General features: G+C 40.3%; 7 protein-coding genes across 13 annotated transcripts; 2 read left to right on the forward strand and 5 right to left on the reverse strand.

Annotated features, from left to right (window-relative positions):
• Window positions 1-4: 4 nt before the first annotated feature.
• On the reverse strand, window positions 5-834 carry LOC6532942 (zinc finger matrin-type protein 2). Its single transcript, XM_002093641.4, has 2 exons — window positions 618-834; window positions 5-558 (listed from the first exon to the last, which is right to left on the reverse strand). The coding sequence occupies exons 1-2, from the start codon at window positions 718-720 to the stop codon at window positions 77-79; spliced, it is 585 nt and encodes a 194-aa protein (XP_002093677.1). The 5' UTR covers window positions 721-834; the 3' UTR covers window positions 5-76.
• A 121-nt stretch (window positions 835-955) lies between these two features.
• On the forward strand, window positions 956-1,603 carry LOC6532943 (V-type proton ATPase subunit e 2). Of its 3 annotated transcripts, none has more exons than XM_002093642.4 (2): window positions 956-1,103; window positions 1,165-1,603. In XM_002093642.4, exon 2 carries the CDS (start codon window positions 1,169-1,171, stop codon window positions 1,424-1,426), a length of 258 nt encoding a protein of 85 aa, XP_002093678.1. In that variant the 5' UTR covers window positions 956-1,103; window positions 1,165-1,168; the 3' UTR covers window positions 1,427-1,603. The 3 variants fall into 3 exon arrangements, with proteins under 3 accessions (XP_002093678.1, XP_015049710.1, XP_015049709.1); XM_015194224.3 differs by having other exon boundaries at window positions 961-1,103; window positions 1,155-1,603; XM_015194223.3 differs by having other exon boundaries at window positions 1,086-1,103; window positions 1,162-1,603.
• A 474-nt stretch (window positions 1,604-2,077) lies between these two features.
• LOC6532944 (mucin-5AC) lies at window positions 2,078-21,238 on the forward strand. The gene is made up of 6 exons (XM_002093643.4): window positions 2,078-2,346; window positions 15,525-15,642; window positions 17,226-17,541; window positions 17,604-17,841; window positions 17,900-18,062; window positions 18,121-21,238. The coding sequence occupies exons 2-6, from the start codon at window positions 15,556-15,558 to the stop codon at window positions 20,824-20,826; spliced, it is 3,510 nt and encodes a 1,169-aa protein (XP_002093679.1). The 5' UTR covers window positions 2,078-2,346; window positions 15,525-15,555; the 3' UTR covers window positions 20,827-21,238.
• On the reverse strand, window positions 5,006-5,721 carry LOC26536007. 2 transcript variants are annotated; one of them, XM_015194225.2, is made up of 4 exons: window positions 5,659-5,721; window positions 5,454-5,609; window positions 5,270-5,386; window positions 5,006-5,172 (listed from the first exon to the last, which is right to left on the reverse strand). In XM_015194225.2, the coding sequence occupies exons 1-4, from the start codon at window positions 5,719-5,721 to the stop codon at window positions 5,011-5,013; spliced, it is 498 nt and encodes a 165-aa protein (XP_015049711.1). In that variant the 3' UTR covers window positions 5,006-5,010. The 2 variants fall into 2 exon arrangements, with proteins under 2 accessions (XP_015049711.1, XP_015049712.1); XM_015194226.2 differs by having other exon boundaries at window positions 5,006-5,166; window positions 5,219-5,386.
• On the reverse strand, window positions 6,746-7,527 carry LOC26536161. Of its 2 annotated transcripts, none has more exons than XM_015194228.2 (4): window positions 7,385-7,527; window positions 7,180-7,335; window positions 7,002-7,118; window positions 6,746-6,904 (listed from the first exon to the last, which is right to left on the reverse strand). In XM_015194228.2, exons 1-4 carry the CDS (start codon window positions 7,445-7,447, stop codon window positions 6,746-6,748), a joined length of 495 nt encoding a protein of 164 aa, XP_015049714.1. In that variant the 5' UTR covers window positions 7,448-7,527. The 2 variants fall into 2 exon arrangements, with proteins under 2 accessions (XP_015049714.1, XP_015049713.1); XM_015194227.2 differs by having other exon boundaries at window positions 6,746-6,898; window positions 6,951-7,118.
• Window positions 8,905-9,625, reverse strand: LOC26534479. 2 transcript variants are annotated; one of them, XM_015194229.2, is made up of 4 exons: window positions 9,553-9,625; window positions 9,348-9,503; window positions 9,164-9,280; window positions 8,905-9,066 (listed from the first exon to the last, which is right to left on the reverse strand). In XM_015194229.2, exons 1-4 carry the CDS (start codon window positions 9,613-9,615, stop codon window positions 8,905-8,907), a joined length of 498 nt encoding a protein of 165 aa, XP_015049715.1. In that variant the 5' UTR covers window positions 9,616-9,625. The 2 variants fall into 2 exon arrangements, with proteins under 2 accessions (XP_015049715.1, XP_015049716.1); XM_015194230.2 differs by having other exon boundaries at window positions 8,905-9,060; window positions 9,113-9,280.
• On the reverse strand, window positions 10,171-10,874 carry LOC26536420. 2 transcript variants are annotated; one of them, XM_015194232.1, is made up of 4 exons: window positions 10,812-10,874; window positions 10,607-10,762; window positions 10,429-10,545; window positions 10,171-10,332 (listed from the first exon to the last, which is right to left on the reverse strand). In XM_015194232.1, exons 1-4 carry the CDS (start codon window positions 10,872-10,874, stop codon window positions 10,171-10,173), a joined length of 498 nt encoding a protein of 165 aa, XP_015049718.1. The 2 variants fall into 2 exon arrangements, with proteins under 2 accessions (XP_015049718.1, XP_015049717.1); XM_015194231.1 differs by having other exon boundaries at window positions 10,171-10,326; window positions 10,378-10,545.
• Window positions 21,239-21,262: the final 24 nt, after the last annotated feature.

Genomic DNA, 21,262 nt, shown 5'->3' on the forward strand with positions numbered 1-21,262 from the left:
CGCGTCGTTTTGTGTTTAGTTTCTATTTCATGGTACATCTAAAATTGGAGGGGAGGGGCAGTTCAACACTTAGTTCCTACGAGTTCTTCTTTGATCCACCAAATCCAGAGAAGCCCATGATGGCGGCCATGTCGTCGGGCATGCCGCCAGATTCGAAGTCCGTGTCGTCGGCCTTGCGTTTCCGCTCTTTCCGCTTCTCCTTGCGGTGTTCCTTGTAACGATCCTCCTCCTCCTTGGCCTCCCGCAGGCGGCGCTCGAGCTCGTAGTCCTTCTGCTTCTCCTCCATCTTCTTCTTGTTTTGCTGAAAGCGCTCCTTCACCTGGTCGACGGTGCTACGCTCCACCTTCATGGACATGCCCAGATTGCGCTGGTGCTTCTTGCCATTGATGTGGTCCAGGAAGTTGATGGAGTCCTTGACCACGCAGTCACAAACGTTGCAGTAATAGCCACCGGATTGCGAGGTAGGTGTGTTCTTGTTGATGACAACGCTCTTGCCCAGCTTGCTGTCCAGGTCCACCTTGTAGTCGCGTCGCTTGAGGTTCTCCCGCTGCACTGGTTCTGTGGGGGATTGGAATGCCTTGGATTGCGAGTCTTTACCATGGATTTCATGCACTGACCTTCTTCCTTTGGTGCCACCTGGTTGAGCAGCCGCTCCGCCGCCAGCTTCTCGTACTCGTTCTTGTCCCATTTCCTTCGGTGGTCATCAGGTCGCATCGTCATGTTGGCGCTGGGATTGCAATTGCTCTAAAATCTATTGTGTAAAAGTGCCAATGAAAATTTGTAAATATTTTTGTTAGTGATGCGGTGGTTTGCGTCCGTGCTAAGTTTTCGGCCGGGGATGACAACCTGGTTGTTTCTTTAATTCAAATGTAATCGGTAGTGTTCGCACTCCAATGTGAAATTGTAGCCGTTGCTAATTTTATATTTAAAAAAATATAATTTTTAGTTTTTAATTAAAGCTTATTTAATCTGTATGTGCAAAAAAAAAAAACGAAACAAAACTGATTGTATTACTAATTGTATACATATCGATAATCACACGAAAATAAAGATATCGTAAGCGATAACTATTGATTTTTCGTATACAGCAGTTAGAAAAAACGGTAGGTTTGGAATAAATACCATAAAATCAGGATAATTATTGAAATTAAAAGTTTGAAGCAGAAAAATGGGTGCCGCTTTCTTTCCCGTGCTGTTCTTCACCGCCTTGTGGGGCGGAGTGGGCATCGCCATGCCCATAATGACCCCAAAAGGACCGCATCAGAACCTGATCCGCTGCATCCTGATGCTGACCGCCGCCTGCTGCTGGCTCTTCTGGCTATGTTGCTACATGGCCCAAATGAATCCCTTGATTGGGCCCAAGCTGAAGCGCGATGTGGTGGCCATGATCGGAAGGTCCTGGAACAACCCAATTGTGGCTGGTTAGGAAACTACAGTGAATGCTAACTAAATTATGCCACAATAATCGCCACTTTAGTTGTTTGTATTACGTTGTAAATAAAAAGTGCAAGTATCACTGGTTCTGTTAGCTTCAAAGTGTTTACATTTGTTGTTTAGATTGCGTTGTAAATAAAATGGAAATAAATCAAATTATTCACTAGTACATCTGCAAAAAAAAACATATTGTTTTAACCTTTTAACCTAATTATTGTTTAACTTGTACTTAATAAACAATTGAAAATTAAAATTAAAAAAAACTTGGTTTATTTAATTTTTTAATCATTTAAATAAAAATAAGATTAGTGAATGAAGGCATTGCTTGTAAACAGTTAGGCAGAAAGGCAAATCGAATAAATTTCAAAAACAAGAAAGTATTTTGACATTCCAAACAAAAAGATAACTTTTAAACCAACTTTTCCTTTCTGCTTGCACATATGTATATTTTAATTTTCATTATAACTTCTGCAGTAGCTGATCCACAATAGAAATGCCTTCCATGCCCATTTGAATAACAGAAGAATAACGATACTCCGCTGATAAGCGCAGAGAAGAGCGCAGAGAAAGAGCGTAGGAATTCTCTTCATTTCTCTTCTCATCGCTTTCTGGTGGCCAATGCCACCAAGATTTGTTACCATCGTCTTCAGTTTACCTTCAGTGGCGGGCGCGATCAGTTGACTTTTTCGTTTCTGTGGTTGCGCAGTGTTCGTGGAAGAAAATACCGTGAATCGCCGAATATAGAATTAGAAATAGTCCCATACAAAATAATCCAAACTGTGCAACATTTGTGATTGAATTCAAGTACAAATCGATCGCAGAAAGTAATTTTAAAACACCGCCGAACTATTCTCAAATGGAACCTGTCTTCATCAACGTTGGACGATAATTGAGTGAAGCAAAACCTGGCAGGTGAGTTACCTAGGAGTTTACAACTTAATTTGCCAGAAAGGTGCAGGAGCTTTCCGGAATCTTTCGGACTCTCCCTAAGCCGCGACTTGGGCCATAAACTAGTTAGACATGCCATAAAGCACCGGGTGTGGAAAGGTCCAAAACTGGTTACATTACCACAAAAAGTCTGGCCGAGCGCAATAATCGCGCACAAACGAGCTGGCAGAGCAACAAAATTATGCTTGTTAAAACGAAAAAATGGCAATAAAAAATAATAAAAAAAAAAGAACCAGTCTGTAATAAAAGAAATTAGAAATTAAGACACCCGAAAAAAGGGCGGCATGAAGCAAAGAGCGCTCTTTCAAGCCAGCCAACAACCATTCCGAATCCAACTGCCACTGCCACTGGCACCAATAAAAGCGTTGAGAATGTCTAAAAAGGTGGACAGGTGATCACCTCCAAAGAGCTCGAAAAACAAAAGGCCCGGAGATCGCTTTGTTGCCTCCTCGCGTCGCGATTCTTCTTGGTGTCGCTTTATATGTCGCTAACCGCGCAATTACCACGTTCATGAACTGGGCCAATCGACAGTTCACTGCTCACTGCTCACAGCTCACTGTTCACTATTCACTCCGTGTTCGGTTTACTTCGCTCTTGGCCATTTCCCATTTCCCCCGGCTTTTCCGTAGCCGGACCCGTTGCACTCCGCTTTGGAGCCACGACTGCGGGCGCCAACTCCATTATCATCCGATCCCACTAACCGCTATAAGTTGAGTGGGTCGCCCATTATGTCGGCGGATTGTTATAGGAGATCGAACAGAAGCGGTTGCATCAATGGGAATATTAGATGGGGAAATTATGGGGAACCTTCGGTGGCTTAGACAAGCCATAACTTCTTAGTTTTCAGCTTCATAAATCTGAAAAACAACAACAATTTCACCTTTAGAACTTATTGAAAAATGAAAAAAAAAATGTCATCCCATTCCATATGATCAGTAGATTCTAGAAAAAGAAATATCCTAAAAATGTATAGCCAAGAAAATATATTTATTTAAATATATTCATGTATTTATTTATTGATAACATAGAGGGAGTGTTTATAAGCGATCTAGTTGTTTCATTTTACAACTGTATTTAAATATTGTTGAATAATTATACTTTTATGAGCTCAGCCCCGGGCGCTACTATCACGACCGCTGCTGTGCCCATTACAGATATGAGCGTTTTGCCTGCGCCTATCCAACTATGCAACTATCCATGTCGTTGCGGAAATTGATTTTTAGTCGCAGGTAAGATCTCAGCCGTTTACGGTTCTCGGTCATTAAAAAAAAGCGACAAAAAGACAGGAAGAGGCTGTGGCTCTCGGTACTCATTTCTTTTTCCACTTTTTTGACCCAGTAATAACCGACCATTTACGCAAATTCCCCAACGATCCAAACTGACTCATTGATAACTGCAGCCGGAGAAAGTGGCAAAAGACCAAAGCCACTGACTCAGCACGAGACACTCTGATGTGGATGCGGACTGGGACAAGGCTGTCTCAACAGGTTGCCAAATCCACTTCCAAATCCAAATCCAAATCCCAGCAAGCAGACGAATCCGAGTACGAATCCGAATCCTAGACGCATAAACACACCCATATCTTTCGCTCTTTCTGTCTAGCTGTCACCATGGCATTTCCAGTGTTTCACCCATTATTTTTACCACATTTTTCTGCTTCTTTTTCCATTTTGACAATTTTCACCTCAAATTAGTTTCACTGAGGCAATGAAAATTTGTAGTTTTTTCGTTAGTCGGAAGTGGATCAAACGACAGACGAAATAGAAATGCGCAAAACCAGATTGAGATTGAAAAATTATGTACATTTTTACGAGCATTTCTCGGGTGTGAGTGCTTTGGTTTTTCTTGTTGTTTCTGTTTCTGTTTCTGTTTCGGTTTCGGTTTATTTTGATTTCGTTTTCGTTGTCTCGACACTCAAATTATTCATTTACGAGTTAATGAAACACTTTCGCTCGTTAAGAGCCGGTCAAGTCAGAGACCGAATCTCGGAGATCTGAGATCTGAGCTCTTTAGTACCCAGGTTAATACCCCGCCTCCACAAAAATACGTTATCTTTCCTCAGATTCTTCTCTCTTCTGAGACGGCGAATGATTCCGCGTGGAGAATCACAAATTGGCCAAGAAACGGGGGGCTCATCATGAAGATACGAGTATATCGCGACTGGCCCAAATTGGCAGACCGACGACTTATCATCCGTGCCGCACGATTCTTCTGCTCGACGCCAAATGCCAAATGCCAAATGACAGAAGAATCTGAAGACTGGCCATCAGATTGATCTCTGCCCGCCTCTCCAGCTGTCTTGGCCTGGCCAGCAGTTCGTGCCGGGCCGGAACAGAAATAGAACATAACGCTAAGCTAAGCTGCGGCTAAATTGCATTCAAATGATGTAAAATCGCCTCTAATGGGCCGATCTTTTGTTTTGCCTGCCAAGAGGAAAGCGACCTCAAATTCAAGAGTTCGTTGCGGTAAAGCGAACAGAGCACTCCACTGCACTGTAAAAAATATATATATAAATATATATTTAGATTAAAATACATTCAAAATTAAACTCTTTTTTTTAAATTAAGATACATTATTTGCATTACAATTGTATTCATATGGTGTCTTGTTATTGATAGATTTTTCTTATCAAGTAAGTGACCAATAGAATTTAGTTATAGCTCTATTAATGTCGTAGGCTATCCAATGCCCTTCAAGCATATATTTGCCCTCCGGAAAGGGCAGTATTTTGGTTACCTTAGTATTTATACTATGATATGGCATTTTATCCAGCACAACATCATGCTGAAATGAATATAATATGAATATTTACTTTATAAAATTCGGGTACACCTACGTTATAGGGACAAGTGTGGTTTATATTGGAATAATCTTTGAAAAAATTATAGAAATAAAGAGCAATGGGATTCGGATTCGGCGTTTTTAGGAATCTGCACGCGTCTACAGTCATATTGTAGAGAAAAGGCAAATAGCCATTAGCACGCTTATATAAAGCAAATTGCACCTGCATTTAAGAAAAGAAGCTTATTATAATCGATTAAATATAAATATATAAATTTAATTCCACATACCTTGATTTTGGTTATGGGTAGCTTTAGGAGCTTAACTTTAACGGAAACATATTTGTAAGATCGGTTCACAGATTTCAGAAAACAATATTCAAATAATGCAAAATCCTTATCCAGAGACTCGCACTGTACATTTGTGAATTCCACGAGGGAATAAACCTAAAAGTAGGTTTTAAAATATGGTTACTGAGTACAAACAAGTTCTTACCTCTGTGAAATAATAAGTAAAAAAGATCAGAAAGACGAAGAACAAACTCAGTTTGATTGCCATTATATCCTTTTAGTGTATTTATTAAGCTAGCTTATAAACTTTATCAACACTTTTTTTATAAACAATTGTAACTGGGAAAATGCAGTTATTTTTTATACCGAAAGAGTTATATTTTTAAAAATGGATGTTACATCCACGACCAAATCGGCATTAGGAAACAAAACGACTGAGGAAAAACATATTTGGCTGGTTGTTATAAACCACATTATGATTTTAGGTAAAAACCATCAATTAAAAGAGGTAATAGTATTTAACATCGGTTTGGTATTATCGGCAAAAATATTGTCATTAAAATTGTCTATAAGTTTTAATGATAATGTTTTAATTATGCAGCAAAAATATTGTGGATGCGACTTTTATATTCAAATAACATGAAAAAAGACTTCTGCCAAAGCTCCCGATCGCAATTGATGAGCTTCATAAAGATATTATTATATTAAAAAGCAGCATACAAAATCGTCTTTGGGATAGACAGAAAATCTGGTTGAATGAGTATGGGTATGGGTTGTTCCGGAGAGAAGGAGCAGGAGTGGTTTTCCACTGAATGTGCGTGCCACTAATTGCTGTTTGGGCTCTGAGCCACCAGCGAAATATTGTAATTTAAGCCAAGTTTTCCATATGAATGAATAAACCAAAAATGCGGTTAAATGGTTGACTATAAAAGGTTGACAATGCTTTTTATAAAACTAAAAACAAATGCTGAACAATTATAATGGTTTATAATGTATTTGCTATTATACTATTTTGTAATTGTTACTCGTAGAGTAAAGGGCTACAATAGATCCGTTAAAAAGTGTAAAACAAGTAAAATCGATCTAGCCAAGACAGTCCGTCTGTCCGTTCTACTTCGCACTCCCACCAACCGAGTAACGGGTATCTGATAGTCGAGGGACTTGTCTATAGTGTGCTCTCTTTTTTTTTGTGTTGCTTCGAAATGTGACTGTTTTAAAACATTATATTACAATTTGGATTACAATTGTGTTTATATGGTGTATTGTTTTTGATTATTGATAGCTTTTTCTTATCAAGTAAGTGACCAATAGAATTTAGTTACAGCTCTATCGATGTCGTAGGCTATCCAATGCGCTTCAAGCATATATTTGCCCTCCGGAAAGGGCAGTATTTTGGTTAGCTTAGTGTTTATACTATGATATGGTACATCCAGTAAAATATCGTGCTGAAATGAATATAATATGAATATTTACTTTATAAACTCCGGATATACCTACGTTAAAAGGACAAGTGTGGTTTATGTTGGAATAATCTTGGAAAATACTGTAAAAATACAGAGCAATGGGATTGGGATTTGAAGATTTTAGGAATCTGCACGCGTCAAAGGTTATATTGTAGAGAAAAGGCATATAGCTATTCACCCGTTTGTATAGACCAAATTTCACCTGCATTTATGAATAGAAACTTATTATAATCGCTTGAATATATAAATTTTATTCAATATACCTTGACTTTGGTTACGGGTATCTTTAGAAGGTTAACTTTAAGGGAAACATATTTCAACGTTCGGTTTATAGATTTCAGAAAACAATAGTCAAATAATGCAAAATCCTTATCCAAAGACTCGCACAGTGCATTTGTAAATTCCACGAGGGAATAAACCTAAAATTAGTTTTTAAAATACGGTTACTGAGTAAAAACCATATCTTACCTCTGTGAAATAATATGTAAAAAACACCAGGTAGACGGAAAACAAACTCAGTTTAATTGCCATTGTATCCTTTCCGTGTATTTATTAAACTGTAAAATAGACTTGAACAACGCTTTATTTTTAAACAGATAATGGCCATTATAATTTGGATAATGCAGTTGTACCCAGCTTAAAAGCCTTCTAATCTATTCTAAATAAAACTATTTTTAGCTTACCTCGCAGTTTTTTTTTTTTACATAAAATATGATGAACTTTGAACGCAAACTATTTACTTTTATTCTTTAAAGTGTTAACCCATAAACTTTATACCGAAATAGTTATATTTTTAAATATGGTTGTTACATCCACGTTCATGTATTAAGGAGCAAACTGACTGGGAAAAAACAGAGTTTGCTGGTGGTTATAAAATGTTTATGTGTTCATTAAAACCGTTCCAGTTAAATACCATCAATTACAAAGATTATAATATTCGAATTGGAATTTATCTGTCATTTAAATTTTCTAGTAATTACGTAAATTGTTTTAATTATGCAGCAAATATATTTTAGTTGGGAATAAAAACATATTTTAAAATTAAAAATAAATATATATAAATAAAAATAAAAACAGACTGTATGTATTATTTTGCGTGTCTGAGATAGATGGAAAGCCCATCCACACAGGCGAACTGAAAGTATAATGGTCTGCTGCGAGTTCTTGTGGGTACGGATCGCATGGAATGTATGGGTAGCTCTGGAGAGGAGGAGCAGTAACCACTGGAAGTGCGTGCCTCGCATGCTGATCGTAGCACTAATTGCGGCTCGGCCTCGTGTCCACAAAGTGCGTCGGTGCCGACTCCAAATGTTGACATTTGCATTTAGACACGGTCTCTCAGCCACAAGCCAAATGAAGTTATTCAGAACAAGCTTTCCACATGAACGGATAAGCCAATAATCCATTTAATTTTTGACTATAATTGGTTGGCAATCAATGCTTCGTATAAAAGTAAAAACATGTAAATTATGTACCATAATTTGGCCAAAAATGGCCGCACAGCTAACATAATGACTGTTTTGTGCTGCTAATAAATATAACTAACTATGTGTATCCCTACTTTTTCGATCTTCGAAAAAAAAAAATTTTACAAATTTTTGCATTTTCGATAAGGGGTACATCATCAAAATTTGCGAAAAATGGCCAAAAATTAGCATTTCAATGTATGTACATGGATCGATAGGGAATTTTGTTACGAATTCAACAAGGTATGACATTCATCTTTTGGACAACTATTTTCACTGCTATCGAAAATAAAGGGATTATTTTTTATCAAAAAACCGAACAAAAAAATTGTTGTAAAAAATCTGATATTTTCAATCGGCGTTTTCGCCATAACTTAGCGACTATAGCGTTCTTTCTTGTTGCTTAGCAATATAACAGATTAAAAAAGATGGTTTTACATTTTATGCACCACCAATACCCAAAATATTTAAATACGCTTTAATTTACACTGCTTTTGTCACAATTTTTGATAGCTTTTCATATCAAGTAAGTGACCAATAGAATTTAGTTACAGCTCGATCAATGTCGTAGGCTATCCAGTGCATTTCAAGCATATATTTTCCCTCTGGAAAGGGCAGTATTTTGGTTAGCAGATTATTTACATTATGATATGGCATCTTATCCAGGACAATATCATGCTGAAATGAATTTTATATAAATATTTACTTTAGAAATATTTGGTATACCTACGTTATAGGGACAAGTGTGGTTTATGTTGGAATAATCTCTGAAAAATTTGTAAAAAAAGAGAGCAATCTGATTGGTATTCGGCGATTTTAGAAATTTGCACGCGTCAAAAGTCATATTGTAGAGAAATGGCAGATAGCCATTCACCCGCTTATATAGAACAAAATGCATCTGAATTAGAGAATGGTAACATATTATAGTCACTTATATATAAATGAATAAACTTAATTCAACATACCTTAATTTTGGTTATGGGTAGCTTTAGGAGCTTAACTTTGACGGAAACATATTTGAACGTTCGGTTTACAGATTTCAGAAAGCAATATTCAAACAAGGCAAAATCCTTATCTAGAGACTCGCACTGTGCATTTGTAAATGCCACGAGGGAATACACCTAAAAGTAGCTTTTTAGATATGGTTAATCAGTATCAACAATATCTTACCTCTGTGAAATAATATGTAAAAAAGATCAGAAAGACGAAGAAGAAACTCAGCTTGATCGTCATTATATCCGTTTGGTTTTTTAATTAAACTAGCTAATAAACAACACTGTATTTAGAAACAATTAAGGCAATTGTAACTGAAATAATGCTGGTTGTTACATCCACGACTATGTCGGCATAAAACAGCCAAACTAAATGGGGAAAAAACTAGCAGAAGCTTATAATATATTGATGTATCCATTAAAACCATACCAAATTAGCTCAGCCCAAAATCAATTAGAAAATTTAAAATCAATTTAGTCTTATCAAGAAAACTACTGTCAATCAAATTGTTTATAAATTACCTAAACCAAGCTTTTACATACTTTTTTGAGGAACATGTAAACCAGTTGACCTTTAATATTAAAAAATCATTACTAAAACATCTATATTTTAAAGGTAATAAGTACCGATACATTATTCAAACCAGTTTTCTATTTTGGATTAGAACCAGAATACTTCCTGCTAATTGGGATCGGAAATAAAATGAGTTTGCAAAGAGTGGTGATAAAGAAGATTGTTTCACATTTTATCCACCACCAATTTTGATTTTGTCAAAATTTTTGATAGCTTTTCTTATCAAGTAAGAGACCAATAGAATTTAGTTACAGCTCGATCAATGTCGTAGGCTATCCAGTGCATTTCAAGCATATAATTCCCATCCGGAAAGGGAAGTGTTTTGGTAAACTTATTATTTACACTATGATATGGCATCTTATCCAGCACAAGATCATGCTGAAATAAACATAATATAAATATTTTCTTATAAACTTCCGGAATACCTACGTTAAAAGGACAAGTGTGGTTTATGTTGGAATAATCATTGAAAATGCTGTAAAAATACAGAGCAATGGGATTGGGATTCGAAGATTTTAGGAATCTGCACGCGTCAAAGCTTATATTGTAGAGAAAAGGCATATAGCTATTCATCCGTTTGTATAGACCAAATTTCACCTGCATTTATGAATAGAAACTTATTATAATCGCTTAAATATATAAATTTAATTAAATATACCTTGACTTTGGTTACGGGTATCTTTAGAAGTTTAACTTTAATGGAAACATATTTGTAAGATCGGTTCACAGATTTCAGAAAACAATATTCAAATAATGCAAAATCCTTATCCAAAGACTCGCACTGTACATTTGTGAATTCCACGAGGGAATAAACCTAAAAGTAGGTTTTAAAATATGGTTACTGAGTACAAACAAGTTCTTACCTCTGTGAAATAATATGTAAAAAAGATCAGAAAGACGAAGAACAAACTCAATTTGATTGCCATTATATCCTTTTAGTGTATTTATTAAACTAGCTAATAAACTTTATCAACACTTTATTTATAAACAGTTAATTATATTGTAACTGGGATAATGCAGATATTTTTTATACCGAAATAGTTATATTGTTTAAGTATGTATGTTTCTAACATGAACGACTAAGTGGGCATTAAACAGCAAAACTAAATGGGGAAAAGAAAATGCAGGAGTTTATAAAATATTGATGTGTCCATTAAAGCCAAACCAAATTAGCTCAGCCAAAAATCATCAATTAGAAAATTTAAAATCAATTTGGTCTTATCACGAAAACTACTGTCAATCAAATTGTTTATAAATTACCTAAACTATACATATTTTAGGAACATGTATAAACAGACTATAATATTAAAAAATCAGCACAAAAGCATTTATATTTCAAAGGTATTAAATACAAATTTATTTTTAAAACAAGTTTTCTAATTTGGATTAGTGCCAAAATCATTTCCTGCTAATTGGGATCGGAAATGAAATGAGTTAGCAAACTGAGGCGGATTTCCCAAGATTTTGATATAAGTTCCCTAAGTAACTTAGAACGAATTCACCCGCTAAATTGTTGGCAGAGCTCCCAACTTGGCCAACAAGTCACCCATCCGGCATTTGGCACTGTTGTTAATACTGTTACCTCAGCCTAACGGTGCTGGCCACCTGACTTGACACTTTTCACCTTCGATGGGGCGCCCTGTACAGTCGGCCCTCGAGTGGGCAAAGTTCTGCATTTAGTGAGTAATCAAGTTTCCGAATAATTCCCGCAGTTGGAGCTCACATGTGAGAATAAAACCTGACGGATTTGTTTGGTTTTAATTAGTTTGGTCGGCGGTTAAAGCGTAGCGGTGAATGCTTTTAATGACTATTGCCCACACCAGCACTCTTCGCAACTCCACTCTTTTCATGTTATAATATATTTGTGTTCTTTTCGTTCTGTGCGTTCTTGTCAACTTTTCCCCTCGGTTTGTCGCAGAAATGAAGTGCACTCTTAGTTCCGCAATGGTTGGGCATGGTGAGTGCCATTGTACATACATTGTACATCCAAGCCGAGTGCTTCCGAGCACCCAAGGAGTACCCACTTCATCGCAGTATGTATGTGCTGGTTCCTAGCCCCATCTCCATGAAGTAGTGGTCATGCTCCAGTAAGAGCCTGGTAGCTGGCGCCGTTAGAGCGATTACGAAACTGCAAACGCTGCACAGATTGCCTTCAACGCATACATATTCATTCCCTAATGGCCATAAACATTTTAATTAATTTATCACACAATTAGCGGCAACGTTACTTTGTTCGCTGCTGTACAGTGGATACCGGGTGAAATGCAGTGGGTTCAGTTAGCTAACTTTTTTTTGGGCTTTCTTGAGTAAGTAAGCAGTATCTTACTAATATTATAGTTATCATTTTCAGTTGATGTTTGTTATAATAACTTACTTATGATATTTCGTCAACTTTTTCGCCTTTCACAACGAATTTCTACTGTACCATTCGCTCTGTTTACACTAGAATAGTTGCATGCTTTTTCGTTTAAGAAAGGAAAGCAGCCAAAGAAGATTGCATAAATTTGCACACAGCCCAGCTAAAATGAAGCCATCAAATATGACATATGGCTAGCGGTTTTGGAACCTCCATAATGATGCTGCCAAATTGGCGATCACTTTCCAAATCGAACAAAAGTCTCAGGCTTGAATAATAATCAAAACGGCTGCATTGTTCGGATGATTCAATGAGCAGCTCCTCTAGTTTTCGATGCGCTCGAAATGAACTTTCCATTTCACCGTCGTTTTCCGATAAGCATCCATTGACATCGATGCCTACCCTGTAGAAAAAAATGTAAAAAAAAACAAAGTAATCAAAATAACTCGCCCCTCCCGAAAAGCACCTGTCACATTTCACTTTCTTCGACAGTTTGTCGGCGAGGCTTTTATGATTGAAAGTGCCTGGGAATCTTAATCTGGCCGAAAATCGCGGCGCATTTGGCCAGATATCGGCCGCAATGGGTTAAACGTGCCAACGGGTTAATGGCCGACTTCCGTTAGACATTTTGCAGCTACGTAGATATATATATAGCCTCTATACATAGCTACCTGCAGATCGACAACTGTCTGAGTTTTCAGATCAAATTCTCATCAATCATTCTTTGACGCTTTTTCGTCCAGCAATTTCTCCGACAGTGAAAATCGGCTAATGCGAGAAATTTAATCAACTTATGCGTGGCCGTCGACGTCTTAATACTTAATGCCTAAATCGAAATAAAAAACGAACAAAAATTCTCCGTGCAAGTGAGTGTGCCAGCAATATTTTTGTTTTATTTCTGTATTTTCGTTAACTTTTTACGCCGCTCAGGCGCAAGCCAATTTATTCTTTCTTTCTCCGAAGCACAGCAACGTGGATACAACTGAGGTCAAGATAGTATAACTACATATGTATATGTATATAGCATAGGTGAAATATTATATTAGGTGAAATATTATATTTCTTATATGTGTTAAAACAGAGGAGAGATATTCTATAAATATTAAAATTATTTCTTTAATGAAGTATGATATGGATATGGAAATGTTCTTGTTTGTAATGGAATATTTTATGAACTTTTTAAGTTTACTATATTTTCTGATCTGTTTATATTTACTGCATGCCTTAAACATGGGACTGAAACTGAAGTAAACTTTAAATATTTTCTAAATACGCCTATAATTTTGCCCGCCACTGTGAGTACGTACTGGGAGACGAGCACAAGTTACCAGTTTTGGTTTGGGCCGTCTCCGGGCTTCACCCCACCACCACGCCTCCCCGCACCTTCCATTCCCCGTGGCTCCGCGCATGCGCATCTAGGTCAAAAGCTGGTGGCTATGGCTTTGGCCACGGCGATGAGGATGACGCCGACGACGATGGCAATGGCGATGGCGATGGCGATGGCTCCGCAAGCGTTCTAACTGTTTCGGGTGGAGGGTGACTGGATTCCCCCTGGAGCCCAGCCATATAGACACACTGGAACATGTGTACCTCCACTCGACTCCACAACACTCCACTCCACTCCACTCTAATTGCAATGGTTCTTCAATTTGCCTCATTTTCTGCCAGCTTGAGCGCGTTTTTGGCGCTCTTTTTATTAGGCAAATGGGTTTCCGTTCCATTTCAATGGGAAGTGACGGCGATGACAGAGATTCCAGACCTGCGTTTACAGTTAATGGGGGTTACCACGAAAGGAATAAACACCAAGATTAATGGTCTTTTAGAGCTACTCAGGCATGCCATAACACCAATTGTTCAATGGCAGTTATCGGTTTCGAGTAAGATTTAAAGGGCTCATAAAACTACAGCATAGTAGTATGCGGCATTTGCAGACCCTTTTCTAGAGCTATTTTTATGCCATTTTGCATAATCCCCAATTAGGTTTGTGTTCGATTTTCGATGATCCAACCAAGCGGCTTTTGCAGACCTGAGTTAGTTTCTCCTCGTTGGCCAGTGCCCATCATCAAGGCATTCCGAAAAATAACAGAACTTTTACTTTTGCCAGTTAAAAAAAAAAAAGCTCAAGCCCCAAGATCATCCAGCCACAGAAAAAAAAAAACTATCTGAAGCCCGCGGCTTGCCGCACCGAAAAAAACTATTTTTACACACGTTTCTCTGCGGCTGAACTTTGCTTTTGATTGCACATGTACAACTAAACCATACATTGTGGCTTCATAACTACCGAGATCTTACATATGTATATGACGGCGGAACAAGCCATAACCCCATCGCATCTTGGATGCGGTGTTGGATGTGGAGAACTGGTTTCCAGCCCACTCCATCGCCAGCCCATCTGCTGTGTACTTAAGCCGTTCGGAGTTGGTTCTTTATGCTCTTTATGCTGGGGCAGCCAGCATGGGCTTCCCATGAAGTGAAAATTCCAAATTTGTAGGGCTCAGCCATTGAGCGTATCCGAGTGTCGGGCAATTCTCTAATTAAATTTTTTGTTTATGCCCCGCAGAGCTTTCGCTTTTTACGACTGGTGGTGGTCACTGGAGAGCTCTTCACTTTGCTCAGCCGTTCGGTTCAATTAATTATGAAACTTATCTGATACCTTCTTTCATTGAGAAGGTGGAACATGGATTTTTTATTGGCATGAGAAATGTCTTCATTTGTTAAGAAAAGCAAGGCGCTGCTAAGGACTGCTGAGTTTTGTAACTATCTTTCTTTGTTCTGGGAAATGTTTTATTATTGGGAGTGTCATAATTTAATGGCTCATAAATTTCATCTCAATAGAAATATGTTTAGGAATTTCTATGAGGCTACAGCCATTTTTCCTTGTGTAAAACTACTCCTTTGAATACTTTTGAGTAGTTTGGAAAATGCAAATGCAAATCAAACCGGTTAACGGCATGCATATCTCATTGCCATTGTGCGCTGTTCTTTTCCTCTTTTCCCTGGCGAAAAGTGAGAATTTTCGCTTGGCTAATGGACTGGGAAACAGGATTAGCCGGTTCTCCGGCATGCTGGCCCATTAGTGACTCTTTTTCATAGCCTGATCCCCAGCACGGGGATCACTCAGGCCCACTCCAAGTGGACCCAAAAGAAAGCAAAGACCGAAGAACGAAAGTGAAGAAAACTGCTAACAATGGTTTCCCCAAATTTTCCATCCATTTTTCAGAACCTGCGACTTTCATTGTAACGGTGGAAAAATGGACACCGTCTATGGGACAAAGAAGTACTTCCAGAGTTTATCCGGCGTGAGTGATATATACAGGGCGCAGACATGTCGGCAAATGGTGAGTAATCCCCAATCGTTTATCACTGGCGGGTACAAATGGTTTAACGGTATGATGTTGATTAGCATTCTTAGCATTCAGTAGGTCCAAGAATAGAATCGGGGCCCCAAATCCCTTTTGTCAATAGAGTTGTTACATCAACTTGCGTCGCCCGTATCTTATTTGTGTTTTTTTTTTTATACAGAACGCATCTTGCATATTTATGTATTCATCTGCTTGTTTGTTTGGGACCTGGGTCTCGGAAACGAGCTGTTTGCATTCCTCATTCACCAGCAAACTCCAGAGTCTAAAAAAAAGATACATAGGTACGAGTAACTAGCGAGCCAAACTCGACAGCAGAACGTTCTAAAAGGTGAATGACTTTCTCTGGCAGCGAAGAAAGAAGAGGCAGCGAAGAGCCGCCGAAGAGAACGCAGAAGAAAAGAGCCGTGGAGACGGCAATTTGGCCAACACAGTTTGGTTTAGCAGGGGGCCGAACGGAAGGCAAGGGAGCTGCTTCCCGGCCGAAAGAGAGGAACTAAGGGAAATGCCCTGCAGCTAACGAATGTTAAATGGTAATCAAGAAACAATCAAACTTTCCCACAGGCCCCTCGGGCATGTACATATCTCCCCGAGCAATTGCACCTACAGCCGAGGTCGAGACTATAGCCCCTGGGGCTCAAAACATAAGTCATTGATTGTCGTTAATTAGAAGCTAATATCTGGCTTGGGATTCTGGGAAAATTAAGAAATGTTCTGTGTACCGTGTATATGCAAGGCACTTTTATTTCAGCGAAATATAAACGGAAATAGTCATAATCAAATGACTTAAACAAAAAACACGCTAGCTTAATTATTTGTTATTTTTAAAATTAAAAAAAAAAAATAATAATATATTTACAGTTAGCTTAATGCGAGCTATATTATCCGCAATTAACAGTTTAAGTCTATATCAATGCCATGCCAGTCTGTCTTTTCAGTATCAATGTCAATGCCAAATCAAAAGACTTAAGCAACAAACTTGTTTATGGCACTGTCAATAAAAGCACTTAAAACAAATGCACTAGCTTATAGAATGGAAAGACCATGTTAAAAGAAAATCATTGAGAATATGCATTTTCAAAGGTGCATATTATCAAAAATGAACTTGTATGACTAGAACAGCTAGTGAAATTATTGTAATTGCGCCTAGAATCACACGGAAGTTAGCCGGATTCTGAGAGTCTGACCAGGTGCAATGACTTTGTGCCAACCCAGGCTAATTAAATGCGTTTTCCCAGCCGTGTTAATGAGATGCATTAACAAATCATGACAAGTGCTCACCGGCGATAGCGATTCTGACATAACGCTGGGAAAGTTTGAGGGGAAGTTTGGTTTTTGCCGTTCTTGGCGATAGCACCAATTGAGTCCAATGTGGGGCCGTTAGAGGCCAACTTCCGTCATCTAGATGGGGAGTCACGATAGAAAGTGGCCGAAGGGTCGTCGGCGAGAAAGTTGTGCGACTTCTGGCGGCTAATTATCTAATTTGTGGCCATCGGGATTCGATTCTGGGGCTGGCATACTTTGGCAACCTGGTTAAGAACAACTGACATCTTCTCTCGCAGAGCGCGGATTATACATACCAGAACACAGTTGGCCGGAGGTCGCAGCTGGGTGCTTACTACCACATGAACAAGCAGCCCTCGTACACCAATGAGCACAGTCTGAACAGTCAGTATGGCTACAATACGTGGGGCATCTGGCGGGATGGCAGGAACATCGCACCATCCACATTCTCGGCCAAGACGCACACGCAGTATCCCAAGAATCGATCATTCAGCATTATCCTTACAACGGCTGCATTTATCGTCCTGCTGGCCGTCATCTCCATCGCAGGACTGGCATTCTACTTCAGCTCTATAAAAACCAATCTGGAGGATCGTAAGTTTATATGACAGTTATAAAAATATGTGTAAATACTTAATATTCGGTACTTTTTACAGCTGTCATGGGCTTTGAGGGTTCCTTCCGCATCGCCAAAGGGGATCTTTTCTCCACTGGCTTAAAGTACAACCACACTACCACCTACAAACAGAAGATCGATTTCTATAAGAGATTTGTGGAGCGTTCCATGATGGACAATGGATTGCAGCCACTGCGCACCGATGTCTGGGGCTTTGGAGAGGGTCCACTGATCAAGGTCTCATTCCGCGTGTTCCTCGATGTCCGTAAACTGCCGCAGTAAGACAACTAAATTCTCAAATTATACCCATCGATTTCATGTACTTCTTTTTATTAGAAACATACTGAGTGTCGAGGAGTACATTAAGGAGTCACTGTTCCTGGAAACTTCTGCTGCCAAATCCTTATATCGTTCACTGCGTTTGGACACGGAGTCCGTGGAGATCAAGCGCATAATGGATGAGCAGGTGGTGCGGTCTGCAGCGATATTAAAGGAAGCCGTAAGTCACGATACTCCTTAAAGTTGTTATCATTTCAAACCAATACCCTTTCCAACAGCAAACGGTGCCCACTAGTCAAACACAACTGGAAAAGCGTCTTATGAAAAAAGGCAGCACACCGGCCACAGCTCCAAAACCGAATCCAATTACCACGCCCAAGCCGAAGAATCCCCTGCTGCGCAGTCATTCCGCTGACGAAGAGCCCGATATCGATGTGGAGAATGCACCAGTTATTCAAGGCTCGTTCGAGGGTTCGTTCGAGATCACCAAGACGGATGCGGACATAGCCAGGAAGAAGACCCCGCCCACTCGCGCTTACCAGGCCGCTAGCAGCACCTTGCCACCCAAGGCCATTGCGGTTACACCCTTTTCCTTGAGGGTGAAGCCCAAGAAGCCGAGCATTGAGAAGCTAACGACGGTGCTGCCACAACAGGTCCCCACCGTAGGTCCTACTAGCTCCACCAGGGCAACCACCAAGGCCACCAAGGCAACTACTACCACGACGAAGAGAACTACAACTTCCACCACGCGGAAAACCACAACAACGACCACTCCCAAGCCAACAACTACTACCACAACCACGGAGCCCACTACAACTACCACTACCTCAACAACAACAACGCCACCACCTCCAAGCACCACTAGAGCCACCACCACCAGCACCACCACCACCTTTACCTACCCCTCCGTGAGCACACCTCCACCGATTCAAGGCGGATCTCTGCCCAAATTGGATGCCAATCTGTTCACCACCTTCCCCATTTTGGACACTCAACCGTGGCGACCAATGCATCGAGAGGTTCCAGAGCTGCTGCCCGGTCCACCGCCTGCTTTTCCCACCAAAACTCTACCCGGGGGAACCACACCCACAGTGAACCACATACCACAGAGGAGAATCGACGAATTTGAACTGCCCTTCATTGGAGACAATCCCACTCCACCGACAGCTGCTGTGGCTCCGGTGACCATGGATCCCTATAGTTTGGGTTTCCTCAATCCGGGACTGCGAGTGCAAGAGCCTAAACCAAATCTCGGACCGCAGCCCCAGGATGAGGACTTGCTTTTCTACCATAACTTTGGTAGTCCGATCTTCATGCCGGGCACCGAGAACATAGAACGCTTGGGAGGCGCTCTGGTGGAACCACATCCCTTGCCTGTACCTCTTATAGATGATGTTATCATACCACCATTCAAGCCCATTGATGCTACAATAGGAACGGCTGACAAGATGCCCTTCAATCTGGACGCCAGCAACGAGAGATTCGAACATTTGGGTGGAGGAGTTATTGCAAAGAAGCCCCAGGAAAAGTTGGACAAGAAGGAACAACCTTCAAAGAAAGACCAGTTGGAGGGAAGTTTGACCGTTAAGGAAGCGAATCAGACTGTGCTGGAGAAGAAGCAAGTCAATGCGAATAAGGAACAGAAGCCAGAGAGGCCTGAGATAACCACAAAAGTGGATAAGAAACAGGAGAAAGTGGAGGCTACCACATTACCCCAAAAGGTACCAGCTAATAGTTCGCCCAAGCCAACGAAATCTCCATCTCTACCATCCGTGAAACCTACGGATAACTCTGTGCTGGCCGACACCATTGGAGAGTTCTTCATGGAGCTGCTTAATCTGCCGAAGGAGGATAACGCGACTGCGACTAAAAAGCCAACAGAGGATGCGTTAGAATCCCGGATAGAGCCCGAGGAAGAAGAAACCCTGGATACTCTGAAGACCCCCAGTGTGAGCCACTCCAAGCCGAACTTTATGAACCTCAAGGAGATCATCTTGCAGAGGAATACTCCCTCATCGATTGTCTCCAACGAAACTTTGGAGGAGTCCACAACGACGTCGGCTACCACAACTACGATGCCAACCACAACAACCAGCACCACAACGGAGGAGCCCAGAACCACGAAAAGGAATCGCATTCGAACCACCAGTGAACGACCCACAATGATGGACGACTCAAATCTATTTCCGTCCCACTCGAAATGGGAGTTTGTCAATAGTTCAGCGACCCAAGGATTTGGACACAACTCGAATATAAGGAAGGTCTTCAATCAGACCCTGCAGGCTTGGGTATCGGAGGACATTGACAAGTCAGAGAACTTGACGTTGAACGACATCAAGACCAGGATCAACAATGCTAGTAACATTCAGGATATCTCCCTGATCTTTGATACCTTGGCCTCCAAGCTGGGCATTACTCCCAGTGTGCCCAATAAGTTTCCTCCCTTTTCGCAAAACAAACTGAAGCAAGCTCCAAAGGAAGAAGTCACAAGAAGACCAATGCCCAGCTCCACCACCACGGATTTACCAATACTGATCCCGGAATCTATTCTGCCCGTCGATAGAGAGCCCTTTATTAAGCCCATGTCTAGTTTTATAGATGATGGTTCCTCGGAAGTGCTGGGAGCGGCCATTCCCGTGATTGGCGAGGCGGAAGTGGAGGTAGTGGATCCACTGAACTATGAGGAGATGCTCAAGATCTCACAGTTCGCTGGCAGCAGTACGGAACCCAGTGTCCATAAGCTGGTGACACTTCTTCCGGTGAGATCAAACTCCGGAATCCGAACCTACAGACCACCAGCCGCGGATGAAGAGACGCAGCGGAGTGCCAGTGCTCCGGCTGCCTTGGCTGCACCCTTAGCTGCTTCTTCACCCGGAAAGATTAGCATACGGCGCAAGAGCAACCTCAACCAGAGCCGGAGATTCGGACAACCACCTGCAGAGGCGGTGGTCAAGGGCGGCATCCATGTGACGGTCAAGAAGTGATCGCAAAGCCGGCCAAATAGCCTCAGCATGAGATTAGTGGAGACAGGAGTTCTACAACAGAATCCAAGGATGTAGCTTAAACCACTCTATTTGTTAGTTATAAGTAGGGAATATAACTTTAGTTAGGTCGATCGTGCATATGACGAAATCTTGTTCGAAAATTGTTTACGCGCATGGGAACAATTTTGGAATGACATATTTGCTTATATTGGCGGAAAATGCGACTGCCAGTCCTCAGTATTTAAGGCAATCCACATCACATTCATTGTATAAGCATCGAATCCTTAGTATACGATCCAACGATATTCGAATAATATTTTTTTCACTTCATTGCGATTCTTATGTTAATGTTAGCTACGAAGGTAATGTAATGATTAAGCCCGATCTTTGAATAAATGTGAATAACTTATTACAAGCTATGCGTTTATCTTCGGAT

The sequence above is a fragment of the Drosophila yakuba genome, chromosome 3L, assembly GCF_016746365.2.
Source record: "Drosophila yakuba strain Tai18E2 chromosome 3L, Prin_Dyak_Tai18E2_2.1, whole genome shotgun sequence".
NCBI classification, from domain to species: domain Eukaryota; kingdom Metazoa; phylum Arthropoda; class Insecta; order Diptera; family Drosophilidae; genus Drosophila; species Drosophila yakuba.